Genomic DNA, 18,751 nt, shown 5'->3' with positions numbered 1-18,751 from the left:
AACTAGTGGAAATTTATCTTATAATCTTGTTAGAAACGCAGTAATAATTACAATATAGTCTTCATGGCTTTCCTCCTAATTCCCTTGTAGGACGACCCGTCTTTCACTTTTCTCCGTCTGTTGAAAACTTCTTCAAGTTGTCACTGTCATGATCAATTCACAAATTTGGCGATAACCACCTCGAATCACTATTGAAACAACCTTGCTTTGTAATATAATTTTAATTTCCACCCAAAAGCACATTCAACACAACGCGGAAAAATACACGTCTTTCATATCAAGACAAGAGAGAGAGAGTAGTCAATTAGCTGTTAAAAACAAAACCTACGCAAAAAAAAAGAAAGATCAAAATTATTTATAAAAATCGGCCGCTGGTGCAGCGCTCTTCCGCATGCGCGATCGTAAATTATATCTTTGTATTGGCGGAGGCGCGGTAGTCAAAGTACCATTGCAAAGGGAACATCCTCTCATTCACTACACGCTGCAGTGAATCCTATAACGCGCCATTTACGGAGTGGGAGCTTCTCGGTGCCTTTGCACATTGCCCCGACACAGCTCCTGGGCCTGATCGCATCCACAGCCAGATGATTAAACATCTCTCATTTGACTACAAGTGACATCTTCTCGTCATCTTCAACCAGATCTGGTGCGATGGCATCTTTCAATCGCAATTGCGCGAGAGCACCATCATTCCAGTGCTCAAACCCAGTAAAAACCCACTTGATGTGGATAGCTATCGGTCCATCAGCCTCACCAACGTTCTTTGTAAGCTGGTGGAATATATGGTATGTCGGCGGTTGGGTTGGGTCCTGGAGTCAAGTGGTTTGCTGGCTCCATGTGAGGGCGTCTTCCACCAGGGTCACTCTACCACTGATAATTTTGTGTCCATCGAGTCTGCCATCCGAACAAGCCTTTTCCAGACAGCAACAGCTGATTGCCATCTTTTTTGACTTACGTAAAGCATACAACACAACTTGGCGACATCACATCATTGCCACATTGTGTGAGTGGGGTCTCCGGGGACCTCTTCCAATTTTTATCCAAAACTTCCTGTTGCTCCATGTATTCAGTGTCCAGGTTGGTGACTCCCATATTTCCATCCATATCCAGGAGAATGGAGTCCTGCAGGGCTCTGTATTGAGTGTGTCTCTATTTTTAGTGGCCCTTAATGGTCTAGCAGCAGCTGTTGGGCCCTCCGTCTCACCTTCTCTGTATGCAGACGACTTCTGCATGTTGTACTGCTGCTACAGTACTGTTGTTGCCGAGTGGCGCCTCCAGGGAGCCATCCACAAGGCGCAGTCGTGGGGTCTAGCCCACGGCTTCCAGTCTTCAACCGTAAAGTCATGTGTTGTCCACTTCTGTCGGCATCGTGCCATTCATCCGGAACCCGCACTTTACATTAATGATGATCCACTGACTGTATTGGAGACAAATCAATTTCTAGGACTGGTTTTCAATGCTCGATTGACTTGGCTCCCTCATCTATGTCAACTTAAGCAGAAGTGCTGGGGGCACCTCAGTGCCTTCCGTTGCCTAAGCGACACCAATTGGGGTGCAGATCGCTCTACGCAGCTGCAGCTCTACAGAGCCCTTGTCCAATCCCAAGTTGACCATGGGAGTGTGGTTTGTGGGTCGGCAGCGCCTTCAGCATTGCATTTACTCGTCCCTGTGCACCACTGTGGGGTTCAATTAGCGACAGGAGGTTTTAGGACGAGTCCGGTGACCAGTGTACTGGTGGAGGCTGGAGTCCCTCCACTGCCTCCGTGGTGTACACCTCAGCTGCAACTTCGTCTGGACCTTTTGCATGGCCCTAAGGACTCTGTTAACCCCGCCGCTCTCTGCTGTCACTTCCTCTCTATTCTTGATGTGTTCCAGGGCTCTGAAGTGGTTTACACCGATGGCTCAATGGCTGATAGTCACGTAAGCTTTGCATATGTTCATGGAGGACATATCGAGCAGCACTCCTTGCCAGTTGGCTGCAGTGTTTTCACTGCAGAGCTAGCGGCCATATCTCATGCTCTTGAGTACTTCCTCTCATGCCCTGGCGAGTCATTCCTCCTGTGTACTGACTCATTAAGCAGCCTACAAGCTATCGACCAGTGCTACCCTCGCCACCCTCTGGTAGCATCCATTCGGGAGTCCATCTATGCCCTGGTACAGTCCCGCCATTCCGTGGTGTTTGTGTGCACCCCAGGACACAGCGGAATCCCCAACAACGAACTTGCCGACAGGCTGGCCAAACAGGCGACGCGGAATCCGCTTCTGGAGATAGGCATCCCCGAAACTGCTTGTGCTCTGTCTTACACCACAGGGCTTTCTAGCTGTGGGAGACGGAATGGCATAACAGCACACACAACAAACTGCGTGTCATTAAGGAGACTATGAATGTGTGGAAGTCTTCCATGTAGGCCTCTTGCAGGGAATCAGTTGTCCTCTGCCGGCTCCGCAGTGGCCATACGTGGCTAACACACAGTTACCTACTCTGTTGCAAGGACCCGCCTCAGTGTTGCTGTGGCTCCCATACGACAGTCGGCCACCTCTTGCTGGACCGCTCACTTTTAACCGCTCTGTGGCAGACTTTTAACTTTCCCAGCACTCTGCTTTCGGTGTTGGGCAACAATGCCTCCACAGAAGCTTTAGTTTTACGTTTTATCTGTGAGAGTGGGTTTTATATTTCTATCTAGGTTTTAGCGCATGTCCTTTGTCCCTCTGTGTCCGCTGCCCTAGTGCTTTTAGGGTGGAGGTTTTAATGTGTTGCAGAGTGGCTGGCTTTCCCTTTTTATTCTTGTGGTCCACCAGCCACTGTAATCTGCTTTCTTGTTTTACTCTCTTCTGTTTCTAGTGTGTGTCTGTTGTTTTCTTGTCCTCTTGTGTTCCTTTTAGTGTTCATTGCCTTTCCTTTGTTCTTGTGGCTTTTCCTTTCTTTCCATTTTGTTTTATATGTTTCGTCCGTTTTATTCTCACACTTGTGGAATTGTTTTATTAGGACCAAGGGACCGATGACCTCAACCGATGACCTCATAGTTTGGTCCCTTCTCCCACCTCTAAACCAACCAATCAACCAACTCCAACTACTGGACGGCCAACATCATGCCAGCATCATTTTTTCTCCACAAACTTTTTTTTGTAATGTATAAATCACGGGAAAATTAAAAATGTATTGACACAAAATCAGATGGAAATTTACATTGTGGGCATAGGAAATTTGATGGGACTGTTAAAAATGTCATAAATGTGGGGAAGACATTAATTCTGGGAATGTAAAAGTGAGGTTATAGTGTAGATGTGAATGACCTTCCACTTAATAATCAACAAGCGAAATTGGTACTTTTTGCTGTGATATTAGTGTTGTAGTATAGAAATCTATCAAGAGATTTTTTAATGGCAGTTTTCAAAGCATTATTTTGTGGTTCTCTGAAAATGGACTGCCCATAAATTTTGGAGGAAAAAAAGAACACTCTGCATTCAGTTCTCAACAACAGTCAGTCATACCCACAGTTGATATAGCTTATGAACAGGAGTCAGGAAGTAGTGTACAGTACTCCAGATTTTTGGGTGTACATATTGATGAATATGTGAACTGAAAGAAGCTTATTGTTGTGCTTCGCAAAGAATTAAATTCCACTACTTTGATTTTCATAGAGATGTAGGAATCTCTTGATGTATTTTGCATATTTCCGCTCAATAATGTTGTACGGAATAATATTCTGGGGTAACTTATCAATTAAAAAGAAGGTATTGATTACACAAAAGTGAGCAGAAGAATAATTTTTGGTCTTCACCCACAGGGATCATATAGGTACCTCTTCAGGGAGCTAGGCATTTTAACCGCGCTGTGACAATACATATATTTGGCAGTGAAATACAGCATAAATAATCCATCACAATTTGAGAAGAACAGTGATGTACATATCTACAACAGTAGAGGGAAAATGACCTTCATTGTTAAAGCTGTGAGTGGCTCAGCAACAAATATTTTTGGTCATTCGCCCAATAACTTAAAATGTATGACATATAACAAAGCAAGTTTTAAATGTAATTTAAAATCATTTCTTCTTAAAAAATGGTAGATAACTAAAAAAATGAAGTGTAGGTCCATGAGTAGACCTAAAAATAATACTGTGTTCATTAATGTTAACACTAATCATGTATACATATCATGTAAACTGACTTGTTCCACATGATTTCGATAAAAGAATCGTTCAGATGGTCTATGGAAAGTGTAACTAACTAACTAACGTGTAGAATGTAAATACTTTTGGATCAAAGGAGATCACTCACCGAAAAGCAGAAGCATTGAAACCCCACATCACACCTGTGCGTGTGTGGTCGCGTGGCTGTTGGCCTGCATGGTGCAGACCCAATTCTGTGTGTGTGTGTGTGTGTGTGTGTGTGTGTGTGTGTGTGTGTGTGTGTGTGTCAGGGAAATTTGATAAAAAAAGAAAAAACACTGGAAAAAAATCTTGTTTTTGTCTCAGTAGATGAAATGGTTTGTTTACTGAGATGTCGTGCATCATCGCTGGCTGGAGCTGAGAACGTGCACCGCTTCCCTACTCCCTCATTCCTACTGCTTCTCCCCTCCATACCACTCCCCTCAGCTTGCAGTCAGTGCTGCCGTAGCTTCTTGCCACTAGTCTAGCGGCCATTGTTGCCACCACTTCTTGCGGCTAGCCTAGCAGCTGTCAAAAAGAGACATGGAGGTGTGAGGAGTGGTTGGTTTGGATCTGATTCTTAGAGATTGTTGATGCAGCGGCTGGAGACAGAGGGCATGTGTGCATGATTTGTCTCTGAGTGGTTGTGTGGATGTTTGTGTACTCTCGTTTCCTGACAAAGGCTATGGCTGAAAATTTAGTTGTTAAAGTGTGGTTGTCCTTTCTACATGCCTTTCTGCGGCTCAGTGATCATCTTTATAGTGAGTTGCTACCTGTCCTCGTTAGTATTGATTCTCAGGACATTTGCGCAAGTTATCTGTTGTATGGATTGATCACCGCGGTGAGTGGACTTCTCATGGTTCTGGAGGTTACATCATTATTTCTAGCACATTGCTGGATGCTGGCTCTGTGACAAGAAGATGGAACACGTCTTAAAAGTATTACCAAGACTATTGTTTGTCTGTTAATATGGGTGTAAAGTTAGTTTTTTTTGCTTACTACGACAGTGTGGGCGGCTTTTTTCTGTTAGTGTCCATGTGTCTGCACACACTTTTACACAATCTATATTAATTGACACACTGACAGTGAAACTTTGCCAGCATCAAGCGTGTGCTGTACAACTGTTGCTTGTAACAAAGATTTTGACAAAAAAATATGGCATAGGCCTACTTTGCACAGAGATGTAATTTGTTCTTATTTACTTGTATTAAAGTTGATATAAGGGCAAATATTTTAATCAGACTGGTGATAACATGAGAGCACAAAAATAAAATAAATTAATTAATGGATTACTATAAGAACAACCTTCAAGTTATCTGATGTGTTATTCCTATTTGTATATTAACGTATAATGCAGTCACTTTATAGCAAATATTTTAATGAAAATTGGCATTAACTTTAATGCCAAGGAGTCAATAATACAGTGTTATTCTATTTGCAGTGAGATACAGCTGTTTGTACGAGCTTGACCTTTATATTTAAATTTTAAATAATAACAAAGCTTCAAATGAACTGTTGACTTATTTCTGTTCTTACATTAAACAATGGAAAATTCAGGATGGAATGTAACAATAACAGAGAAGGAAAGTTGCTACTTACCATACAGCAGAGGGCAGTGTTGTCTCAGTCCTCTGAGACTGCAGAAGTGTGTGCAAGCTGCATTTGCGTGAATGTGTGTGTGTGTGTGTGTGTGTGTGTGTGTGTGCGTGTGTGCGTGTGTATGTATGTGTGTCTACTGCTGAAAAAGGCCTTAATGGCCAAAAGCTATAATTGTGTGAATCTTTTTGTTGTGCCTATTGCGACTCGGTATCTCCGCTATACGGTGAGTAGCAACTTTCCTTCTCTGGTATTGTTCTTACATTAATATGATATGTAGTATTAGTAAGAGTATTTCCTGTTTATTTTAGCTAAAGGTAATATGTAGAAAAGTTATAGTTTTTATAATGGACTATAGCTGTTTGTATGACTGTACACATTATATTAAAAAACCAAGAACAAAAGTTCAGGTGAACTATTGACTTATTTGTGTTCTTACATTACCGTGATCTGGAATATTTGTAAAGGCAGATTCTGTTTGTTCCAGCTAGAAGTAATATGTATAAAAGTACTGATTTATTTTAACAGTTCAGGGCTTTACCATTTAGAAATATAGCACAGGTTTTATTCTGTGGTAGGATATTTACATTGACACCAGTGTAGTTAGGATGTAAGGAGAGACGTTGGAAGGGGAGTTTGGGGAGGGGTTACTTAGGGAGGGGTGGTGATGGAGAGGCAGTGTAGGGTTGGTTGAGTGGTTACTTGTTTTGAACAAGTAAATCTTCAAAGTTCTGATGGAAGAATTTGTTTCTCAGTTCAGTTTGATCATTGAGTAAGTAGTCAGATGCTGTATTTGTGTAGATAAATATTTCAATTTCTTCAAGAAGGTCAAGTATCATGCCTTTGTTTGCAAAATGGATTATTTGGAGATTTTGTTATATGTTGTTTGCAGAATGATTGTGTTGGGCAAGATGTGAGGCAAAGCTGGCTTAATTCAGGTTGTTAAGACAGAGTGCATCTATGTGTTCTTTAAATCTTGTTGTGAAGCTTGCACATGAGTTGCAAGTGAACTTGTATGCACCTGACTGTTGATAGTGTTGCATAGTAGTTTTGGTGTAGGTATGATTTTATTGCAGTTGGTTGATTTAATTTTACTGTATGGATTAGTCTTATCTGTAATTGCACGGTTTTACCCATCGTTCAAGGCAGTAGATTTAATAATTTCTGTTTCTTTTTGTCTTTCACTTGTGTCCATTGTGATTTGAAGCATGGGATTAACCATTGTTCCGAAGAATGGTTTTTTATGTATGCCTGGATGGCAAGAGCACTTGTGTGTGGTAATATTGGTGGCTTTTGGCTTTCTGAGAATTTGAAATCTATGCTTTTGATTTTAATTTGAGATTGTTAAATGAAGATAGTTAATGCCTTCTGGCGTTTCATGTTCTACTGTGAATTGAATTTTGTTGTGTTATTTATTAAGTTTTGAGTTGTTCCATTGAACAGAATGAGAGTGTCATCAACATAGCATTTGTAGTAAAGCAACTTATCTTTTAGTTCGCCGGCCGGGGTGGCCGAGCGGTTCTAGGCGCTACAGTCTGGAACCGCGCGACCGCTACGGTCGCAGGTTCGAATCCTGCCTCGGGCATGCATCGTGTGATGACCTTAGGTTAGTTAGGTTTATGTAGTTCTAAGTTCTATGGGACTGGTGACCTCAGATGTTAAGTCCCATAGTGCTCAGAGCCAAAGCTACTTATCTTTTAGTTCAGTTTGGGACCTAAAAAACTTGTTTTCGAGATTATTAATATATATGTCTGCTACTGAGCCTGCAAGACTACTACCCATTGCCAGTCCATCTTCCTGAGTGTAAAACTTGTTGTTGAACACTAAGAAGTTGTGCGATAATATAAGCTTCAGGATCTCTATTAGTTCATAGATTTCAGCTTTACCCATGTTTGAGTAAGTTATTTCTTACTACACTGATTTTTTCTGTGACAGGTATGTTTGTATATGTGTTGACTGTGTCAAGAGATGCAAATCTAGCTGTGGCTGGGATGGGGATATCTTTTATGCTATTAATGAGCTCATTACTGTTTTTGATGGAGAAGTTATTTCCAAATACATATGCCTTGTGAATAATATCATTAAGTTTCCTGGTTATTTTATAGCTTGGACTATTGATGGAGTTCACAGTGGGACATGTTGGACATTCTGGTTTATGGGCCAGTAGGCCTATGCCATATCTTTCTGTCAAGATCTTTGTTACAAGCAACAGTTGTACAGAACATGCTAATGCTGGCAAAGTTTCGCTGTCAGTGTGTAAATTAATATAGATTGTGTAAAAGTGTGTGAAGTGATACACCAACTGGCCATCAAAATGGAAGCAGACAGATGGACACTAACAGAAAAACAGCCCATACTGTTGTAGTAAGTAAAAAACTAAATTTACACCCTTATCAACAGGTAAACAATAGTCATGGTGATACTTTAAAGCATGTTCCATCTTCTTGTCACAGAGCCAGCATTATGCTAGAAATAATGATATAACCTCCAGAAACCATCTGAAGATGAACCTGAAAAGGTTCGAAAACCAGTTCATGGAATAAAACACAATTATTCAAAAAAGTGACTGGTTGCAGTTTTATGTAACTTGTCAACATTTCTAGATGTAGTTCATTAATGGTCCAATCACTTGGTGGCTTAGGAAGTGGAGAAACATCATGAGCAACTGGCCTCATGGCTGAGGGCAGGGTTGGATATTGAAAAGCCTATTTTGATTTTGCAGGATACCCTTTCACTTTGATCAAGTAAAAATAGCAGTCAATGTCACCATCCCCGTTTTCACGCCACACTGTTGGTACCGGTAGTAACTACCATTACAGTGTAGCATCAAAATTCTTTCTTAAAATTGTATGAAAACTACTGAGCGAAGTGGCACAGTGTGTAGCAACACTCACACAAGACTTGCATTGAGGAGGCCAACAGTTCAAACCCACATCTGGCCATCTCGATTTAGATGTTCCGTGATTTTCTTGGACCGCTTGAGGAAAATGCTGGGAGGGCCCCTTTTGAAATGGCACAGCCAATTTCCTTTCCCAATTCGAGCTAATGCTCCTTCTCTAATGACCTCGTTGTCGACTGGATGTGATACACTGATCTTTTCCTCCCTCCCCCATATGAAAACTCACCAGATGTCAGCACAAGCCAGAATTGTGACTTCTGTTTATGATAACTAACACTATTTGGACAAGCCCAAAGATCAAAACACACATAGAGAAGATAGTTTCCCTATTGCATCATGTCTTTATCATTTTGTCTTTAATGGAAAGACACGTTTAAATATCCTCCATTCAAAATCAGTTTTACATATAAAACATTTGTGTACCGTGTTTCACATTTGCAGACTACAACCACATTAGGCAAAATGTCGTAGTAATATGGATTAGTGAAAGGTATAAGGTACACTGCCATCAATTGCGTTCACTGTGAAAAATGTAATATGAATAATGAACAGTAATGAAGAATGTAACACCACAGTCGTTCTATTTTCACTTCATTTCTGCAGGATTGCCAGAAGTGACTCTTACGGGTATGAAGGCTGATGTTAAAGTGCAGCTCCAGAACTTGGGTAATAGCACCTACAGAGCAACATACATACCTGCTGTTCCTGGAACATACCTCTTGAACGTTATGTGGTCCGAAAGGTTTGTAGCTTATATGTGTTATCAACAACTAATATTATCAGGCAATATGGAAAATAATCTTATAGAAGCTGGCGATTTAAATAAATTCTCTAGTTAACTGGTTGAAACTAGTAGCTTTGAGAACATCCATTCCACTGTGTTCCAGCATTTTTTTCCTATAAAAAAAAGCTCATTGGCAGATTATTATTTACCCTCTCTTAATTTCAAGATGTAACCACTATTAGATTAGGGGAACTCTTATGTTCAGAGAATCTGATTTGAGGAGATCCTCGTGCCAGCATTTTGATCCATTTTTGAACTAAAGTAAGCTGTTAAGTCTTATATAGATTGTTCTTGTTCCTAATACTGGTTTCTGAACTGAATTTTTTGTTGGAATGGGGGATATATTATTTACAACAAACTTCATTGAGCAATAAATATACTGAGATGCAGGCTTCCACATTATATTCATGAATTCATACAAATAATGCATATTACACAATTTTGAACTTGGAAAACTTTTGTTTGGCTTGGAGTGTTACGTCAAAATATGATATTGTATGACATTATGGCATCAAAGTAAGCAAAGTATGACAACTTTTTTATTTTTATGTCACACGTCTTGTAACATTTGCATTGTGGAGAAGAATTTGTTCATATGTTTCAGCATTTCTGTGGAGTGCTCCTTCCAGTTTAATTTACTACCAAGTTGTAACCCCAGGAATCTAACACTATCAGTCTTTTATAGTGTATCAGTACTTCTTAATATTTCATGCATATGCTGGTTGGAAACTTCTTTCATGCTTTGAACTGCATATGGGAGTCTTTTCAAAGTTTGATGACAGTGAAGTGGCTACAAACCATTTATTAATGTCCAAGGAAATGTGATCAGCAGCCCTTTCTAAAACTATGCTCAACGTTGATATTTTATGGAATACAGAAGTCATTAATGCACACAAGAAAAAGCAATCGCCCAAAGGCAAACTGTTGTGAGACCTAACATGTAATCAGTTCCCAGTCTCATGATGGCAGGCAGCTCAATTCACTGGTCTCTCTTACTGACATTCATTGTTTCCTGTTTATGCGATATGACTTGATCCATTATGCAGCAATGCCAGTGACACCATAGTATTCTAATGTGTTGAAAAGGAAGTTGTGGTTAATGAAGTCAGGTGGTTTTGACAAATATCTGCAGCTTGTAATTTGTTGTTGTTGTTGTGGTCTTCAGTCCTGAGACTGGTCTGATGCAGCTCTCCATGCTACTCTATCCTGTGCAAGCTTCTTCATCTCCCAGTACCTACTGCAACCTACATCCTTCTGAATCTGCTTGGTGTATTCATCTCTTGGTCTCCCTCTACGATTTTTACCCTCCGCGCTGCCCTCCAATACTAAATTGGTGATCCCTTGATGCCTCGGAACATGTCCTACCAACCGATCCCTTCTTCTAGTCAAGTTGTGCCACAAACTTCTCTTTTCCCTAATCCTATTCAACACCTCCTCATTAGTTATGTGATCTACCCATCTAATCTTCAGCATTCTTCTGTAGCACCACATTTCGAAAGGTTCTATTCTCTTCTTGTCTAAACTATTTATCGTCCATGTTTCACTTCCACACATGACTACACTCCATACAAATACTTTCAGAAATGAGTTCCTGACACGTAAATCTATATTCGATGTTAACAAATTTCTCTTCTTCAGAAACGCTTTCCTTGCCATTGCCAGTCTACATTTTATTTCCTCTCTACTTCGACTATCATCAGTTATTTTGCTCCCCAAATAGCAAAACTCCTTTACTACTTTAAGTGTCTCATTTCCTAATCTAATACCCTCAGCATCACCGTACTTAATTTGACTACATTCCATTATCCTGGTTCTGCATTTGTTGATGTTCATCTTATATCCTCCTTTCAAGACACTGTCCATTCCGTTCAACTGCTCTTCCAAGTCCTTTGCTGTCTCTGACAGAATTACAATGTCATCAGCGAACCTCAAAGTTTTTATTTCTTCTCCATGGATTTTAATACCTACTCCGAATTTTTCTTTTGTTTCCTTCACTGCTTGCTCAATATACAGATTGAATAACATCGGGGAGAGGCTACAACCCTGTCTCACTCCCTTCCCAACCACTGCTTTCCTTTCATGCCCCTCAACTCTTATAACTGCCATTTGGTTTCTATACAAATTGTAAATAGCCTTTTGCTCCCTGTATTTTACCCCTACCACCTTCAGAATTTGAAAGAGAGTATTCCATGCAACATTGTCAAAAGCTTTCTCTAAGTCTACAAATGCTAGAAATGTAGGTTTGCCTTTCCTTAATCTAGCTTCTAAGATAAGTCGTAGGGTCAGTATTGCCTCACGTGTTCCAATATTTCTATGGAATCCAAACTGATCTTCCCCAAGGTCTGCTTTCACTAGTTTTTCCATTCGTCTGTAAAGAATTCGCGTTAGTATTTTGCAGCTGTGAGTTATTAAACTGATAGTTCGGTAATTTTCACATCTGTCAACATCTGCTTTCTTTGGGATTGGAATTATTACATTCTTCTTGAAGTCTGAGGGTATTTCGCCTGTCTCATACATCTTGCTCACCAGATGGTAGAGTTTTGTCAGGACTGGCTCTCCCAAGGCCGTCAGTAGTTCTAATGGAACGTTGTCTACTCCCGGGGCCTTGTTTCGACTCAGGTCTTTCAGTGCTCTGTCAAACTCTTCACGCAGTATCATATCTCCCATTACATCTTCATCTACATCCTCTTCCATTTCCATAATATTGTCCTCAAGTACATCTCCCTTGTATAGAACCTGTATATACTCCTTCCATCTATCTGCCTTCCCTTCTTTGCTTAGAACTGGGTTTCCATCTGAGCTCTTGATATTCACACAAATGGTTCTCTTTTCTCCAAAGGTCTCTTTAATTTTCCTGTAGGCAGTATCTATCTTACCCCTAGTGAGATAAGCCTCTACATCCTTACATTTATCCTCTAGTCATCCCTGCTTAGCCATTTCGCATTTCCTGTTGATCTCATTTTTGAGACGTTTGTATTCCTTTTTGCCTGCTTCATTTACTGCATTTTTATATTTTCTCCTTTCATCAGTTAAATTCAATATTTCTTCTGTTACCCAAGGATTTCTACTAGCCCTCGTCTTTTTACCTACTTGATCCTCTGCTGCCTTCACTACTTCATTGCTCAAAGCTACCCATTCTTCTTCTACTGTATTTCTTTCCCCCATTCCTGCCATTTGTTCCCTTATGCTCTCTCTGAAACTCTGTACAACCTCTGGTTTAGTCAGTTTATCCAGGTCCCATCTCCTTAAATTCCCACCTTTATGCAATTTCTTCAGTTTTAATCTACAGTTCATAACGAACAGATTGTGGTCAGAGTCCACATCTGCCCCTGGAAATGTCTTACAATTTAAAATCTGGTTTCTAAATCTCTGTCTTACCATTATAAAATCTATCTGAAACCTTTTAGTATCTCCAGGGTTCTTCCATGTATACAACCTTCTTTCATGATTCTTGAACCAAGTGTTAGCTATGATTAAGTTATGCTCTGTGCAAAATTCCACCAGGCGGCTTCCTCTTTCATTTCTTACCCCCAATCCATATTCACGTACTACGTTTCCTTCTCTCCCTTTTCCTGCTACCGAATTCCAGTCACCCACGACTATTAAATTTTCGTCTCCCTTCACTGTCTGAGTAATTTCTTTTATTTCATCATACATTTCTTCAATTTATTCGTCATCTGCAGAGCTAGTTGGCATATAAACTTGTACTACTGTAGTAGGTGTGGGCTTCGTGTCTATCTTGACCACAATAATGCATTCACTATGCTGTTTGTAGTAGCTTACCCGCATTCCTATTTTTTTTATTCATTATTAAACCTACTCTTGCATTACCCCTATTTGTCTTTGTATTTATAACCCTGTATTCGCCTGACCAAAAGTCTTGTTCCTCCTGCCACCAAACTTCACTAATTCCCACTATATCTAACATTAATGTATCCATTTCCCTTTTTAAATTTTCTAACCTACCTGCCCGATTAAGGGATCTGACATTCCACGCTCCGATCCATAGAACGCCAGTTTTCTTTCTCCTGATAACGACGTCCTCTTGAGTAGTCCCCGCCCGTAGATCCGAACGGGGGACTATTTTACCTCCGGAACAATTTACCCAAGAGGACGCCATCATCATTAACCATACAGTAAATCTGCATGCCCTTGGGAAAAATTATGGCTGTAGTTTCCCCTTGCTTTCAACTGTTCGCAGTACCAGCACAGCAAGGCCGTTTTGGTTAATGTTACAAGGCCAGATCAGTCAATCATCCAGACTGTTGCCCCTGCAACTACTGAAAAGGCTGCTGCCCTTCTTCAGGAACCACACGTTTGTCTGGCCTCTCAACAGATACCCCTCTGTTGTGGTTGCACCTACGGTATGGCTATCTGTATGGCTGAGGCACGCAAGCATCCCCACTAACGGCAAGGTCCATGGTTCGTGGGGGGGCGGGGGGGGGGGGGGGCTTGTAATTTATTAAGTAATTAATTAAGTACATTCTCACTGTGAGTGTAAATAGCCATCTTGATATCAGAATCCTTCAAAAATCCAAACTGTGTCTTGGACAGTGTTGTTTCAGATGGTTGAGCAGCTTCCTTTACATCACCTTTTCTAAAATTTTCGAGAATATGGGCAAAAAGTTCCTTTCTTTGTGGCTGTTCTCTCTACAGGTAGAAACTGAGCATCACTGCTAAAATTCAGAAAAAAGTTGTATCAGCAGAAAATACCATCTCTGTTAAATCAACAGAGAATGCAGATGCTAAAGATATTTGGAAAGTATCGAAGAGATGATATTTACCCTAGATCAGGTAGGCTTAAAATTAAGTTCCTAAGGACAGCCAATAGTGTTGTTATAATACAAGCCAAATCTCAGAAAGCCTGCAAGGGGCTGCAAGAAAAAGCCAATAAAATTCCACAATTTAAATGTGAACAGCCACAAGTAATTATGTACGACATGGGACATGACTTGTTCAGTAAGAAGGCACTAGACTCTATCAAGTCTTTGATGGAGAAACTTGGAAAGGAAGGCTTCTAAAAGGAGGACAAACTACACTTCAAAACTGGTGCTAGAGATAGACACTGTACACTACATAATGAACGCAAACCCCAGAGTACACAATTCTTATTAAGTTATCAAAAATTGTACATTAGCCTCAGGGCACTGAATGTGAAAGACATGCTTTAAATACTTTGCATAGATGATGTCGCTAATCAAGCGTGAAAGAACAACAGGTTTGACCCACTGTGAAGACAGCAGTCGTCAAAGGAAAGACTCTAGTGAGCATGGTGAAAACTGAAGCACGTTCCATGCCTTAAAATGAGAAAACAATGCTCACATGAAAGGAAAGAAGACTGTCCCACTTACCATTTCTACCTGTGACAAGAAAGAGCTCAGACTGTTTATGAAAAACACACACACACGCTGAAGTGCCAAAGAAACTGGTGTAGACATGCTTATTCAAATACAGAGATACGTAAACTGGTAGAATAAGGCACTGTGGTCGGCAATGCCTGTATAAGACAACTACTGTCTGGCACAATTGTTAGATCAGTACTGTTGGTACAATGGTAGGTTACCAAGAGTTAAGTGAGTTTGAACACGGTTGGCGCACAAGTGATGGGACACAGCGTCTCCGAGGTAATGTTGAGGTGAGGATTTTCCCATATGACCATTTCACGAGTGTACCGTGAATAACAGGAATCTGGTAACACACAAAATCTCTGACATCACTACGGCTGGAAAAGGTCCTGCAAGAATGGAACCTCAATGTGACAGAAGTGCAACTCTTCTGCAAATTGCTGCAGATTTCACTGCTGAGCCATCAGGAAGTGTCAGTGTGCGAACCATTCAATGAAACATCATCGATATGGACTTTCGGAGCCGAAGGTCCGTTTGTGTACCCTTGACGACTGCATGACACAAAGCTTTACACCTTGCCTGGGTCCATCAACACTGACATTGGACACTTGATGACTGGAAATGTTGCCTGGTTGGACGAGTCTTGTTTCAAATTGTATTGAGCGGGTGGACATGGATGTGTACGGGTATGGAGGCAACCTTATGAATCCATTTACTCTGCATGGCAGCAGGGGACTCTTCACGGTGGTGGAGGCTCTGTAATGGTGTGGGCTGTGAGCAAATGGAGTAATATGGGACCCCTGATACTTCTAGATGTGACTCTGATAGGTGACACATATCCTGTCTGATCACCTGCCTGCCACCATTGTGCATTCCGACGGACTAGGGCACTTCCAGGAGGACAATTCAATGCCCTACATGTCCAGAATTGCTACAGAGTGGCTCCAGGATCACTCTTCTGAGCTTAAACACTTTCGCTGGCCACCAAACTCTCCAGACACGAACATTATTGAACACATTTGGTATGTCCTAAAATGTGCTGTTCAGAACCACCTCCTCGCACTCTTACGGGTTTATGGACAGCCCTGCAGGATTCGTGGTGTTAATTTCCTCCAGCACTACTTCAAACATTAGTTGAGTCCATGCCATGTCATGTTGGGGCTCTTCTTTGTGCTTGTGGGGGTCCTACATGATATTAGGCAGGTGTACCAGTTTCTTTGGCTCTTCATTGTACATGCAATAGATTTCAAACTGCACAGAATCACAAGACAGTATTATTCCAGGAGCACAAGAAATTGGCACTGAACAGTTACATAGTGTGAGCAACTTGGTATTCTGTATCTGTGGGAAATACTAAATAATGTATATCACTTGATCCTACCTGCTCTAAAAACTGACCTAGTTGAGTACCATTACAGTGAAATGATTGACTACATTAACAGGCTACTGTAATGACAGCATCTACAGCAACTGACAGCTTGAGAACTGAAGGAGAAGGCTTTGAAATGGGGACTTTGCTTCTGTGTAGGGTAAATGAAATCGAGAGTAACACTTTGGAATGGTGGCTGTCGTAATTCAGAATCAGACTATGAAAACTCCAAATAGGAATACCAACAATGTAGGAAAAGACAGATTGCTGTGTACCAGAAAGAAAAGTCAAATTGCAGGCTTCCATTAAAAACAAACACACACACACACACACACACACACACACACACACACACACACACACAAAGGTAAGTGCACCTGACCACCAGTTCCATCATCTCAGGGCAGAATGCAACATGATATGGGATGTAAGCAGCAATCTGGTGGGACTGGGGAAGGGGGAGGGGAAGGGATAGTAGTCTGGTGGAGTGTGCAGGGACTAGACTGCCAACAGGTGCAGTGTGAGGAATGTAAGGAGAAGGGAGGTCGGGAAAAAAGGAACCAAAAAAGAGAGGAGTGGAGGAAGGTGGGCTGGTGGACAGCTGGTTGGCAGTCATACCAATCTAAAAAGCTGTGAAATGATTGAGCCTAGCTGCTTTCACAGGTGGCCTGGCCCCTTATGGGGTAGGATAGGCCTGTGACAGGACTGGAATAGGAAGTGCTGGATGGGTGGATTGGGCAGGTCTTGCACCTGAGTCTTCCATATGAATATTATCCTTGTGGCAATGGGTTCGGATTGGGAGTGGTTTAGGGATGGACTAGGATGTTGTGGATGTTGGATGGGTGACATAACACTACTTTAGGAGGGGTGGGAAGTATCCCAGGTAGGACGCCCCTCATTTGAGGGCACAGTGATAGGTGATCAAACCCCTGGCATTGGATGTTGTTCAGTTGTTCCAGTCCGGGGTGGTGCCAGGTGACGGAGGGGACATTCCTTCGTGTTTGGTTCTCGGGGGTCGTGGGATGATTGGGGGTATGAGGGGAAATGGCGTGCGAGATCTGTTTGTGGATTAAGTCTGGGGAATATGTCCTATATATGATGACCTTTTTCGAGACCCTCAGCATACTGAGCGAGGGAGTTTTTGTCACTGCAGATGTGTAGCCAGGCCACGTGTGAGGGAGTTTTTGGTGTGAAATGGATGACAGATATCAAAATGCAGGTACTGTTGGTGGTTGGTGGACAGAGGTGCAGATGGAGCCATCAGAGAGGATGATGCCAATATCCAGGAAGGAGAACCACACGAAGTGGATGGGAGACGAGGTGTTGAGGTTGTTGTCGTAGTGGCCCCTTATCAGTTAGGGGACTCGCACAATAGACGAGCGAGGTGGGCCGCTAACCTCCCTTCGAGAGCTCGGATCGAAACATCGTCTGTGGATGTAAACGACAACAGACATTCTGCATAAACACGGAACTATTTCGTGAAAAGACATGTGACAGAGATCCACCAATTGGAACTAATGTGACTACGTTTAGCACTTGGACACTCGCCGTAGCATTCGGTAGAATGTTGTACCTTTGTAATTGTATTTTGATTATTATTTTCATTTCATTGTCTTGTACTCTTATCTGGTTTTTGCCACGACAAGAATTATTGTACTTCTTGTTGTTCTTGCATTTGGAAATTAGTGCATGCCAAGAAGGCATTTTAGTTGCAATAAAGTGTGTCGAGACTTGACTGTTAGTTCTTTCTTGCCGACCACAGGACACTAAAATTGTGAAGAAACGAAAGTAGGGTGTTTTGGCTCTGGGTCCAGGTCATGAAGATACCATCAGTGGACTTGAACCAGGCTTGGGGTTAGGTGTTTTGGGAGGTTAGGAAGGTCTCCTGTAGATAGCCCATTAAAAGGTAGGAGAGTGTCATGTGGGTGCCCATGGCTGTGTCACAGATTTGTTTATTTACCTTCCCTTCAAATGAGAAGTAGTAGTGACTAAGGATAAAGTTAGTAAGTTGTACAAGGAATGAGATAGTGGGTTTGGAAAGGTAGTGATCGATAGTGGTAAGATTAGGGCATGACAGATGTTGGTGTGTGGGAGGCTAGATTATGGGCACTTGGTTGGAGGTGTCAGTCAATGAGGGCAGAAATTCTTCAGTGGGGGCACAATAACCAGCTACAATGGGACGTCAAGGATTGTTGGGTTTGTGGATTTTAGGAAGCATGTAGAAGGTGTGAGGAAAGAAATGGATTCAGGGGAGATGTTTTTGGAAGGGCCTAAGGCTTTAAACAGAGATTTGTGTTGGACTTCTGGCATGCGATCACTCTGGAAGAGTTTATAGGTGGAGGATTCAGATAACTGGTGAAGGCCTTCTGCCAGGTAGCCACTGCAACTCATAATAATTGTTCCAGTCTGCAACTTGATGTGTCTTCTTTATTGTAAGTAGCAATCTGTATTTTCCTATGTTGTTGATAAATCAGAATGAAACTTTGATACACATGGCAGACAAAACCTCCCAATCCAGGATCCAGTTATACCATAAATGGTACTGTGATATGGCAAAGTTAACTTTGTTCATGGTGGTACCCTGAATGATTACAAGCCTAACAGGAC

The 18,751-nt window shown here is 41.6% G+C and overlaps 1 protein-coding gene across 1 annotated transcript in view; it reads left to right on the top strand.

The window, feature by feature from the left end:
• LOC124596486 (filamin-B) overlaps positions 1-18,751 on the top strand; it is an 896,651-nt gene that overhangs the window by 844,018 nt on the left and 33,882 nt on the right. The window contains exon 45 of the mRNA XM_047135636.1: positions 9,250-9,388. Within this exon, the coding sequence (XP_046991592.1) occupies positions 9,250-9,388 (139 nt within the window). The remainder of the gene's footprint in view (positions 1-9,249; positions 9,389-18,751) is intronic.

This window comes from Schistocerca americana, chromosome 2 (genome assembly GCF_021461395.2).
Source record: "Schistocerca americana isolate TAMUIC-IGC-003095 chromosome 2, iqSchAmer2.1, whole genome shotgun sequence".
In the NCBI taxonomy this organism is placed as follows: domain Eukaryota; kingdom Metazoa; phylum Arthropoda; class Insecta; order Orthoptera; family Acrididae; genus Schistocerca; species Schistocerca americana.
Note: the sequence above shows the minus strand (reverse complement) of the source record. Positions and strands in the feature narration are given on the sequence as shown.